The following is a 12884-nucleotide window of genomic DNA, read 5'->3' on the forward strand; positions in this document are numbered from 1 at the left end:
GAACAAGTAGATAAAATAGTGGGGGAAATCAAAGTCTGGGTGGACCGATATCTGAGGGATTAAAACATTTTTTTAGAAATAGTGTCATTGTGGGGGAGGTTCACAGGGCTCTCCAACATGCTTAGGACCACCAGATAATCCCCTCCACCCCACAGGTTGAAGATTACCTGTCGAATGCGATGGATTTTTTTCTCGTCTGTCTCTGTGATGTACAGAATGCCATTGTAGGACAAGGAAATGGCTGTTGCTCCCTCTAGCATGGTCTGAACAGCTTTTTTTCCCATAGTGTATTCAATACCAGGTACTTGGCAGTGCATGGGACGGCCTGCCACAATACGAACCTGAACACACACCCAAACAGTTTTCCTTAAAGACATAGTTAATTACATTAATGGATGTTGGTGTTTTCTTTTTCACTGAGTAGGAAAGAAAAAGGCAGCACAGAATATGTCACAAAGTATTAGGAATGTACATACGGACAATACCTGTCTATTTTCAGTGATCTGCAGCACAACATTGTTGTCCAAAACATAGATGGAGTTGTCCATGGGACTGATTGCTAGATCAGTGGGCCATTCCAAACGAACCTGGGTGTAGAGGTAACAAGGTGGAGAGTTTTATCTCAGACAAACTATCACACGTTTATGACACGTTCTTCCCAGAAATAGAGTATGTCTATAGAGTAATTGGTAAGGCAGCACAATGGAGCAGTGTTTACAGACTGTCACCTCACATCCTAATGTTTCTCAGGGCAAAAGAGGAGTTTTCAAATTCTCCCTGTACCTGTTTGGGTTATCTCCATGGTACTCTGTTTTCTTCCCAAAGACTGAAAACCACAAAAGCCATGCAAGCGCAGTAAATTCTACACGACAGATGTGAAAAGTTGACTATGTACGTATAATTATTTTAAAATATTTAAAAGCTCAGTGGCCTAGTAGTAGAGTGTCCGCCCTGAGACTGGAAGGTTGTGGGTTCAAACCCCGGCCGGGTCATACCAAAGACTATAAAAATGGGACCCATTGCCTCCCTGCTTGGCACTCAGCATTAAGGGTTGGAATTGGGGGGTTAGATCACCAAATGATTCCCGAGCGCGGCACCGCTGTTGCTCACTGCTCCCTTCTCCCCCAGGGGATGGATCAAAATCACATGGGGATGGGTTAAATGCAGAGGACAAATTTCACCACAGCCAGATGTGTGTGTGACGATGATCATTGGGACTTTAACTTTAACTTTAAAAATGATTGCATAGTATTGTTTTTGTTTTTTATCTCCGTTATATGTCTACCGTATTTTCCGCACTGTTAGGCACACTTAAAAACTTAAAATTAACTCAAAAAAACACAGTGCGCCTTATAATGCAGAGCGCCTTATATATGGATCAATTGATGAATATGTTGATCCATACTGGTTGTACACAGCGATCTGCACAAAACATTTCAGTATGTTTTAGTACGACTAGTAAATTACAAGGTCACATCGCTTCCCAGCATTACGGGGCGTCACTGAATAGCTGTTGTACCCGCGAGGCTATTTCATTTAAAAATAGGCTGTTCCGTTAATGTTTTCGAGTACTTTTACGGATCAATATCCAACGGAATCATAAATAAGCAGCACCAATGTGTTAAATCAGTCTTTAGTCGGTTCCGATCACTTTTATGGGAGAGTGTTTGAGAAACGTGATTGTTTACAGAGGGCTGCCACGACACTTTGCTGAGGCTCATGGGAGTCTGCGAGTTGAGGCTCATGGGAGTTTGCGGGTGGCTAATGGTATAATGATAACTGCTATACACACGAGGCTATTTCATCTCAAAATAGGCTGCTCCGTTAATGTTTCGAGTAAATTTACGGATCGATGTAGAAGGGAAACATAAGCAGTACCAATGTGTTAGATCGAACTTTAGTCAGTTCCGATCATTTTATAGGAGATAGTGTGAGAAACGCAATTGTTTACGGAGGGCTGCCATGACACTTTGCTGAGGCTCATGGGAGTCTGCGAGCTGAGGCTCATGGGAGTTTGCGGGTGACTAATGCTATAATGATAGCTGCTATACGCACGATGCTATTTCATCTCAAAATAGGCTGTTCCATGAATGTTTCAAGTAAATTTACGGATCGATATGGAAGGGAAACATAAGTAAGTAGTACCAATGTGTTACATCGTACTTTATTCAGTTCCGATCATTTTATAGGAGATAGTTTGAGAAATGCGATTGTTTACAGAGGGCTCATTGGTTATTGGCTAGTGGATGCATACCGCAACCCTAACCAACCTCAGTTTGTTGCAGTATAGCTTCTATTTCATGCACCTTTTAATCCGGTGCACCCTATATATGAAATAATGTCTAAAAAAAAAAAAATCAATAAGTGTGCGCCTTATAATCCAGTGCGCCTTTTGGTGCGAAAAATACGGCATGTCAATAATGTATTTCATATGAATAATCACTTGATTTCTCTTAATTTATAATTTACAAAGTAAGACTGGATATGTTTTTCTACTTCCTACTCCCTTTGAACATATGAACTGCGTTGAACTTTTTAAGATATGTATTGATCTTTTTTTATGACCGACCGAACCAACCAACCAACCAACCAACCGACCGACCGACCGACCGACCAAGCAACCAACCAACCAACCAACCAACCAAACAACCAACCAAACAACCAACCAACCAACCAACCAACACATCAACCAATCCTGCCGCCCAACCGACGGACCGTGTATCATCCCTTTTACTAACCGACAAGTCCATCGTGTGTAGTTTAGAGCTGTAAACGTCCACACTGGACAAGCTGCTAAGAAATGATTGGATTGAAAAAGTCAAATCCTCAGTTGTATACTTCAAAAACTATTCAGCCAAAATGGGGTATGATTGATGTTTTAAGGCTTGATTTGTGTTCAATTCAGAATTGTTGTGTTTGAATGGAAATAACCTCGATTCAACTCAAGTGCACTTTAAAATAACAACTGCATACAAAGTGCTGTACAGGGAGTAAAAATAAGTAATACAACAACAAACAGTTAAAACAATAAATTAATTACAAAGAAAGTAAGAAGCACAATCACGATTTTTAAAGATGGAAGCGAGGGGGCTTGCTTAACGTTCAGTGGGAAGTTAAAGCGCTAGAGACATCCCTTTTTTTTTCAATTAGAACGGAATTTGATAGAATGTATAAAGTGAACACATTTGCCGCATTGGAAATTAAAAATGGACACCGATTACTAAGAATAAAGCTGAAATGAAATGCCAGTTTATCGATCGGGTCCCGCACGAAGTCAAACTGGCGGCGCCATTACTGTGACGTCACAAGTTGTACATCTGGATGTCAACAAACCCAAACAACATGGCAGATGATAGCGACAGCTCCGTTTCTAGCGGCAATATTAGCATCATTTTATCCGATTCAGAAACCTCTTTTGACGCAGAATATGATGAATCTAGCAGTTCACTTGGGCTGAGCTGAGCACATTTTCTGAATTGTGCCCCTCCCGTCACTCTGGTTAGGTTGGCATAGTAAAAAGTGCTCTTGGGGGCTTTAGAGTGCCGAGTTGATCTCGGCACATGAAGACATGACCACCTGCAGCGTTTGGTTTAGGTTTTATAAGCATTTTTAATTTTATTGCTTAAATCGCATTTTCTCGACGAGCTGAGCACGTTTTCTGAATTGTGCCTCTCCCGTCACTGTGGTTAGGTTGGCATAGTAAAAAGAGTAGAGTGCCGAGTTGACCACTGCGCATGGAGAAATGAACATCTGCAGCGTTTGGTTTAGGTTTTAGGCGCATTTTTAATTTTATTTCTTAAATCGCATTTTTTCGACGAGCTGAGCACGTTTTCTGAATTGTGCCCCTCCCGTCACGCTTCGACATACTTTTCAAAGTCAAAGTCTCAAAGTCTCCTTATTGTCAATTCCTCCACATGTCAAGACACACAAAGAGATCGAAATTACGTTTCTCACTATCCCAGGGTGACAAGACAGAGTTCACAACGCACATACAAGTAAACAACACAGGAAAATTAAAACAAGAAGATGAACAATAAGAGTGATAGCACGCTAGCCGCTCCCGATGCACAGCAGAGTCCGGAAAGATGACAGTCAACCAGGCCACTGTGAACACGAGCACACAGCAGGCACGCACTGTCCGGTTCGTGGATCCTATCAGGCGAACGCAACCCATCTTGTCGTCCCGCGAACGAACGTACGCCAGGATAATGGAAGGCACGGCTAGGCGAACTGGGTTGGCCGCAAACCTGGCCCGACGTCTCCGCGCTGGCCCCTCTTCTCTTTTTGTTTACATTCACTGAAGCTAAACGCGTACAACTTGAGACGTCATGAGACGTCACTTTCGGCTGGCGGCTCGGTGCAGTCAAACTCGTCTGTGTGGCAAATTTAAATTATATTTTTCAGAGCAACAGCTTCCTTTTCGTTGTTTCGAGCATCAATTTATATTTATAAGCCCATAAGCTAACTAAAATCGATTTATACATATACTGGTGTCTCTAGCCCTTTACAGAGAGGGTTTGGCATTGGAAAAGTTTTGATATCTGGCCTTTGCTTAGTTCTCTGTACTTATAATAGTATCTGGCCCGCTGACCTAAGATGCATAGGGGCGAAGGAGTTTAGAGAGATAGGGTGGGGCAAGATTATTTAAATATTTCAAAACAAACACTTGTGAAAAAAACTCTAAAATATTCAGGGCGTCAAATGGGACGTCAGCGTAGGAGTTAAGTGCTCCCTCTTATGAGCAGCATTTTGGACCAATGGAGACACTTGGAGAACTGTCTGACTCCAAAATAAATTGCATTACAGTAATTCAGCCGAGGTGTAACGAGAACATGAATTACTGCTTTAAAGTGCTGCTTAGAAATGAGAGGCTTTATCTTAGTAATGCTCCCAAGGATGAAAAAAGATGGACTTAACTACAGCACCAATTTGCCGGTCAATTTTATAATCACTATCCAGTTTAAAACCCCAAATTGCGACTGTTGGCTTTAGATAAGGTGCCAGGGGGCCCAAGTCAGAAGGATGTTGTTTATTTTTATTCCATAAATGAAGACTGGAGGTCAACTAGACCCCCAAAATGTAAACATGTCAACATCTGAGTGTTGTTAGTCACCTAAATGTTGAACAAAAGCTGTGAGTTACCGAAGTCAAATTCCTTGTTTGGCACGCTCAAACATGGCGAATAAAAACTCTTGAATCTTGAATCAATGCATGCACCTAATCTGAAACTTTGCCTATATCAGCACAGGCTAAACAACCCAGACTTTTCATTAATTTTTTAAAAGCAGAAAATTCCATGCTGAAAATGGCATCTTGAGCAATCCTGCATGTACCGTAATTTTCGGACTATAAGTCACGTTTTTTTCATAGTTTGGGTGGGGGGGGCGACTTATACTCAGGAGCGACTTATATGTGATTTTTTTTCACAAATTTTCAAAATTCTAATATCCGCGATGTAGTGAAACCGCGATAAACGAACCGCGATGTAGCAAGGGATTACTGTCATTTGAACTGAAAGTGACGTCAGCAGCGCGGCGGTTGTTTACATAAAGGACAAAGGATTCAATCACGGGATGACGAAGATGACGAAGGGCCCCACGTTTGAAGGATTTAATGATTTGCAGTGACACAAGGTTTGAAAAACGTATTTATGTTATAGTTATTTGATATATTTTATTTCGTGTAGCAACTTGTATATCTTTTTATCGTTACAGTTCAGTAGTTGTTGACTCGTTGAACTCTTGTTTTGTTAAATAGACGTTTACCAAGCCCACGTCTTTCCTGGTACTTTGTTAATGCTACAATATAGTTATATACTAGATCTTTGCGGCGCGCGCGCGGCGTTGTTGACATAAAGGACGAGGAATTTGATCGATGGATTTAATGATTTGGAGTGACACAGATGGTTTGATAATATTTTTGTAATATGATAGTTATTTGTAATATGCTTTATATATTGTTATATGGGTCTGTGGAATAATTAGAAATGCAACTTACAACGAGTCCGATGTCAGCGGCGCGGCGCATATGCGGTGCATACGCGGCATTGTTTACATAAAGGACGATTGATGAATTGGAGTTCTTCTTCTTAGCGTGGCTACAAGGCAGTTAGTTACAAGGCTTGGCTAGATGTGGTTCAGCCACAGCTGAACACATTTCTGTCCCTTCTCAATAAACTCTGCTAAGTCCGGTGCTGTGCAGGGCGGCTAAGATTGTTCGTTTTGCAGAGGAGAACCCTTCGATGTTCACAGATAGAATTGTCAATGCTGGTCGTGAGGAGGTTCCTCGTTTCCAAGATTCACCTTTGTGTCAACATCATCTCCAGGCATGATGTTGTTTTCTGTTCTGTAGCTTTGTGGCTTGTCGCATAGCTCGTAGCGTAGCTTGCAGCGTAGCTTGTAGCGTAGCTTTGTAGCGTAGCTTATAGCTGTGTTGTAGCTTGTAACTTTGCTTAGCTTCATGAATTGGAGTGACACCGATGGTTTGATAAACGTGTTATTTATGTAATAGTTATTCGAATAACTTTGAATGTTACGTCAGGCCCATTCTCAGCTCCTCGTTTGTGTATATGTCATGTTAGCATACCGTATCCTTTAGCCTGTTGTTGCTGGTTCATGTCTGTTCTTGGTGTTGGATTTTGACAAATGAATTTGCCCCAAAAGTGCGACTTATACTCCGGTGCGACTTATGTTTTTTTTTTCACGTTATTGTGCATTTTATGGCTGGTGCGACTTATACTCCGGAGCGACTTATAGTCCGAAAAATACGGTAAGTGTTATGTCCATCAGATATTTTCACACAAGCCACCTTCGCAAGCAGGAAACGCGCATCTCTGCAACCAGTGCCAATTTCCATATTTTTGGGTCAACAACAATATTTTTACACAACACAGTACATGTCATTGTGAGGACACTTTGTCACCTGTCTTATGTGCATGCTGGTATCACAGGTCAGAGGTCGTGCAGAAGTCAAGTCATTGCTTCCCAACACTGTGGAGATGATCCCATTGCGATCCACTTTTCTGATCATCGTCCCATCCACAAAGTAAATTAAACCATTTTTGTCAACTGCAATCCCTGTATAGGGTAAAAAAAAAAAAAAACATCACCAAAGCACAGCATATCATTTAACATTTCTACCATGTAGTACAGGGGCGTCAAACTCATTTTTTTCGCGGGCCGTATTGTAGTCATAGCTTCTTTCAGAGGGCCATTATGACTGTCAACCCAAATAAATGTATGACCACCTCATAATATATACAGTAAAAGCTACAAAACAAACTGACAAATAACCCATTTTCAAATCAGACGAGTAAAAACTGGTCAAATATTTAAAAAAAAAAAGATATTAAAAGTGAAGACAATTTGCAATTCTAGTAATGACACGTGAATTTGATGCACAATATGTCTTGGTGGGCTACATAAAATGATGTGGCGAGTCGTATCTGGCCCCCGGGCCTTGAGTTTGACACCTGTGATGTAGTATGTGAACCATTATCATCGTTATCAGCTCCCTCCAGCCACTCGTGTATTGTTGTGCTTCTTGTGTTCATGCGGCAATATAAGCAAACACTTAAATTTCTGCTAGGTAATCTTCAACTATTCGATGGCAATGTGCATTTAAGTTTAAATCTGACGGGTCAAATTCAGATAAAAGCATACAATTTTATCCAAAAACAATTATCACACCATTGATATTTTTTCCATATATGGTGCATTTTCCCCATTTTAATTGTTTCATGCTCCTTCATTTTCCCTCTGAGCCTTGTTCATGTCCTGCCTAATAGGTTTTCCTGTCCACCTTTTCTTATCAGACTTTATCCTTGGGCATACCAATTAGATGTGTCTCAATTTGCAAACAATTTGACTTAAAAACAGCTTTTCAGAACCCAACATGTTCATAAGTTGAGGGCTACATTGTGAGAGATCGGACAGTACAGCCAAATACAAAGTGAAGCAGACTTTATTGTGTAGGGAGAGGGGAACGATGGAGGAGTGAAGTGGCAAACGGGCGAGGCTGCGCTCGTCGGGTGTGGATAGCCGGATGGCAAGCCAGGGGAAGGGGCTGACGGCTGGACTTCGCACTGGCGAGGACTGGACATGGCGGACGGGTGATTTCCAAAGAGAGCAACTGCGGACTGACAAGGTAGCACTGGACAGACAGGAACAGAACCGAATCATAAAGAATGAATGGCATGGTGGCACCTTCCAACCAGTGACTCCACTCCTCCAGAGCCAGCTTGACCGCCAGGCGTTCCCGATTGCCGATGTCATAATTTCGTTCTGCGGATGACAGGCGGCGAGAAAACAAAGCACATGGGTGGAGGCGATCATCCTTGTGGCTACGCTGGGACAATACTGCCCCGACTCCCACGTTGGAGGCGTCCACCTCGACCATGAACTGCCTCTTGGGATCGGGCACTCGGAGGATGGGAGCGCACGTAAACCTCCTCTTTAATTCCGCAAAGGCGCGTCCTGCCTGGTTTGTCCATTTGTATGGGGAGGCGGGGCTGGTAAGAGCGGTGAGGGGTGCCGCCACGGTGCTGTAGTTGCGGATGAAGTGGCGGTAGAAGTTCGCAAATCCCAATAATTGTTGTACCCACTTGCGTGTTTCAGGAACTGGCCAAGACGTGACTGCCCTCACCTTTTCGGGGTCCATCTCAACGAATTCCTCTCGTACCACGTAACCGAGAAACTTGACGTGTGGAATTCACACTTCCCCGCCTTAACGTACAGGGAATTCTCAAAGAGACGGCGCAGCACCACCCGGACATGTTTGATGTGTTCAGAGAGGGGCAGACAGGGAGTACACGCGACCCTTGGGAGGTGAGGTGCCAGGTAGCAGGTCGATCGTGCAATCGTACGACCGGTGTGGGGGAAAAGAAGTTGCCTTGGCTTTGCTGAAAACATCCTTGTGTTCATGGTACTGTGCTGTAACGTTGGAAATGACCAGGTTAGGGCCAGGAATGGGCCTTTCGAGCAGGTCGGCAGCTGCTCTTAGCATCGCTCGCTCCACTGCCGAACGCCTCCCACCCCCCAGTCCAGCACCGGGTTGTGCAGCCGCAGCCAGGGAAGCCCCAAGATGAGCCGCTGCTCTGGGAGAGACAGGAGAAAAACTGAATTGTCTCATGGTGATTGACCGAAAGAAGTAACCTGACTTGTTCCGTGATGGAAGTCATCTCGCCAATCTGCCGACCGTCAATGGCATGAGCGGGGATTGACGGGCTCAGGGGCAAGAACTTGATTTCCCGCTGACTGGCCAAACTGATGTCCATGATGTTACCTTCTGCTCCGGAATCCACCAAAGCCGCCACGTTGCGGTCGCTCGCCAAGCTGGGTACGTGCTTGTAGCGTGAAGGAGCTGGAACTTGAACGGGAACTGGGAGAGCAGGAGTTAGTCAAGCTCATGCGGATCCCCCGACACCACGCGAGCTCTGGCCTTTTAACGGATATCCATCTGCCCGATGGCCACCCTCCCCACAGTACAGGCACAGCCCTTGTGTGAGCCGTCGGCGGTGTTCCTCTGCGGAAAGGTGGGCTCGCCCCGATTCCATCGTCTCAGCGGTTGGGGCGGTCGATGGAAGCTGAATGGGCAGACGAGGGTGGTTGCGCAGGCTTCGGGGCGCTCTTCGCTCCCGCTCGCGTCGCCAGGTCCGGATCCGCCGGTCCACGCAGGCCGCCAAATCCATCGCACCTTCCAGGGTTCGAGGACGCTCGGAAGACACCAACGCGTCCTTCATGTACTCGGTGAGCCCGTGGAGGAAGGTGCTCACCAGGGCCGATGTGTTCCACTGGCTGCTGCCAACCAATGTCTGGAACTTGAGAGCATACTCTACCACTGATTGACTACCCTGCCGCAACGTAGCCTGCTCCTCGGCGGCGTCCTCTGTGGCCGAGTCCAGGTCAAATAGCCGTAGGAGTTCGCTCACTAAGACTTCAAATGAGTCACAACCAGGGGCCCTTCGCTCATACTCAGCCATTCCCCACAGCCGTGCTTCGCCCGTGAGGTGGGACAGGATAAAACCTACTTTGGCTGGCTCAGTCGCGAATGTGGCGGGTTGAAGACTGAACATGATGCGGCAGTTGGTCACAAACGCCCTGACATGTTTGGTATCTCCATTGACCTTTTCTATGTTACCAAGACGAGGATCTGGAACATCCATGGCTCTCTGGGTCTCGGCGATGGAGCGCAAGCTGGATGTGGGGGAGGGGGCGACAACAGCGGGTGGGATGTGTCTGGGCGGATGGCTTCTGGACATGGCACGGGGAGTGTCGAGTACCTGAGCCCTCTCCTGCGGCTTCTGTTCCAGCTGTTGCTATTGTTGCTGCAGTTGACGCTGCTGCTACTGCCCCACTTCGATCAGGGTTCGGATGTCCGCCAATAGGCTACTGACCACTGTCTCAGTCCACTCCAGTCGACACAATGCCGTCTGATCACTTGCTGGCTGCACAGCAGTACAGCCAAATGCAAAGTGAAGCAGACTTTATTGTGGAGGGAGAGAAGAACGGTAGAGGGCTGAAGCGGCGAATGGGCGAGGCTGCGCTCGTCGGGTGTGGATAGCCGGATGGCAAGCCAGGGGAAGGGGCTGGCGGCTGGACTTCGCACTGGCGAGGACTGGACGTGGCGGACGGGTGATCTCCAAGGAGAGCAACTGCGAACTGACAAGGTAGCACTGGACAGACAGGAACCGAACCGAATCATAAAGAAACGGGGAGTCAAGCTTACAAAGACCGGTGTGCCATCACGAGACAAGCTGACAAGGATTGTCGCGCTGGCCGCGGTAATATAGCGCTCCCAATGAGCCCGCGACAGATGACACTGATCCTTGTGATTGGGGTGTGTGGCTGGATGACACCGGCGCATGACATATATTGGATTCTTATTGGAAGAGTTGTGCAGAGTCAAGTGGTCATATATTTTTTTATTATTTATTATTATTATTTTTTTATTATTTTATTCCAATTATTTCTGCCTGTGTATCCTACATGGGCACATAGGCGACATAATGCATACGTTAATTTGTTTTTAGAATATCAAACATTTTATATAAGAAATTTTCAACTGATATTGATCAGATACTGATGCTGAATTATCGCCCAGTCCTGATGGAAACCTAAAGTATATGGTACAACTACAATTTACCAAAATTAAATGGATGGAACAGCAAAATAGTAGCAACTAGTCTAATTTTCATCTACCATATTTTTCTGCACCATAAGGTGCACTTAAAAGACTTTAAATCTCTGAAAAATCTAAGGTGCGACTTTTGTGTGGACCGAATTCCAAAATCTGTAAATGTTGTGTGGCGGGAGCCACACAGGGACATAATATGTAGGCGTAATATCTAGACCCAATGAACTTATCAGAGGACATTACGTTTTACGTAGATCGGGGCGGTAAATCAAACAGAGGACTGTACGAAATATGGAGAGTACGCACCCCAGTTGCCAATGATAAATACTTGCAGTATTAGGACACTCTAAAATGGCGTTGACAAAGAGACATGCTTACGAGGCACAATTCAAACTTTCTGGAAAGCCGGGATCGATGCTAAAAAGACAATGACAAGAGGGAACTTGGCATGTTGAATGGCGAACTTGCCCAACTGTTTAATTTGGATACAGAAGATGAGGACTTGGATGGATTTGCGTATGAATAACCAAACGTGCTCCTGTTTGATTTTTTTTTTTTTTTACTGTAAGTCATGGCATGCATGCGCCCTGTAATGTGATGCACTCTATTGTGGATAAAGTACAGAAAAGCCCCCACAATTGAGTCGGCCTGAGTCGGCAATTGAGTCAATTTTTGGACTATAAGCCGCTACTTGTTTATAAAATCTTGAACCCTGCGGCTTATAGTCCGGTGCGGCTCATATAGTTTTTTTTTTGCGTGATTTTTCTCACGATTAATACACTTATACACTCATAAAAAGGCTGTGGACCGCTGTTGTGATGTTATGTTAATAAAAGTTATGCGTCCCTAAATAATCATCTTTTTTCTGACAATCATCTTTGTGTATATTCTCTTACAAATGGTAATTAAACATTAAAAGCCTTACGCGATCATGCGGCGACTTTACATGCATTTTTTCTAATGGCCATCAGGGGGGGCTCGAGCTGAAAGGGTAAGAGTGAGAGAGGTGGAATACCGTAATTTTCGGACTATAAGTCGCATTTCTTTTCAGTTTGGGTGGGGGGGGCAACTTATACTCAGGAGCGACGTTTGTTTTTTTTCACGAAGTTTTACTTGATCATTAACACATCACTTACAAGTATAGTTGACCACTTCACATGTTATTTTTAGTACAGTTGATCACTTCACATGCTTTTATATCTTTATCTTGAACATATTCAAAACATAAAAAATAGAGAAACAAATCAAATAAAGCAATTAACACTTTAAAGTGCCATATCCAAGTCCACTGTCTGCTGTATGCACACTTGGTTTATTATATTATTTGTTTATTTATTATTTATTCATCACTCTTATTTATTCATTGTTTGTGCCTTCTTGGTTTTTTTTGTGTTGTTTACTTGTATGCATATTGTGTACTATGTCTTGTCACCATGGGATAGTAGGAACGTAATTTCGATCTCTTTGTGTGTCTTGGCATTTGAAGAAATCGACAATAAAGCAGACTTTGACTTTGATGAAACAACCAAATAAACAAAACAAAAAAATACATCTGAAAAAAAACAATTCCGATGAAACTGGATGAGGGCGCTCTAAATGGGAAGGGCTTAAGAAAAATGGCACCAAAAAGAAACTCATATTTTGCAGGTAACAAACTTCAAGTTGTAAAATATGCAGCTGAAAACAGTAATCTAGCAGCAGAAAGAAAGTTTGGAGAACGGTGATGTACCAAAGCATTACTGTAATTTGAA

The 12884-nt window shown here is 44.0% G+C and overlaps 1 protein-coding gene across 13 annotated transcripts in view; it reads right to left on the bottom strand.

The window, feature by feature from the left end:
• LOC125969391 (teneurin-3) overlaps positions 1–12884 on the bottom strand; it is a 519170-nt gene that overhangs the window by 64229 nt on the left and 442057 nt on the right. For all 13 annotated transcript variants that reach the window (XR_007481537.2, XM_049721351.2, XM_068650689.1 and 10 more), the window contains 3 exons: positions 6922–7076; positions 486–587; positions 168–341 (listed from right to left, as the gene is read on the bottom strand). Coding sequence is in view for 12 of the 13 variants with exons in the window: in XM_049721351.2 (XP_049577308.1) it covers positions 168–341; positions 486–587; positions 6922–7076 (431 nt within the window). In the remaining variant the exon portion in view is untranslated. The remainder of the gene's footprint in view (positions 1–167; positions 342–485; positions 588–6921; positions 7077–12884) is intronic.

The sequence above is a fragment of the Syngnathus scovelli genome, chromosome 5 (assembly GCF_024217435.2).
Source record: "Syngnathus scovelli strain Florida chromosome 5, RoL_Ssco_1.2, whole genome shotgun sequence".
Lineage (NCBI taxonomy): Eukaryota > Metazoa > Chordata > Actinopteri > Syngnathiformes > Syngnathidae > Syngnathus > Syngnathus scovelli.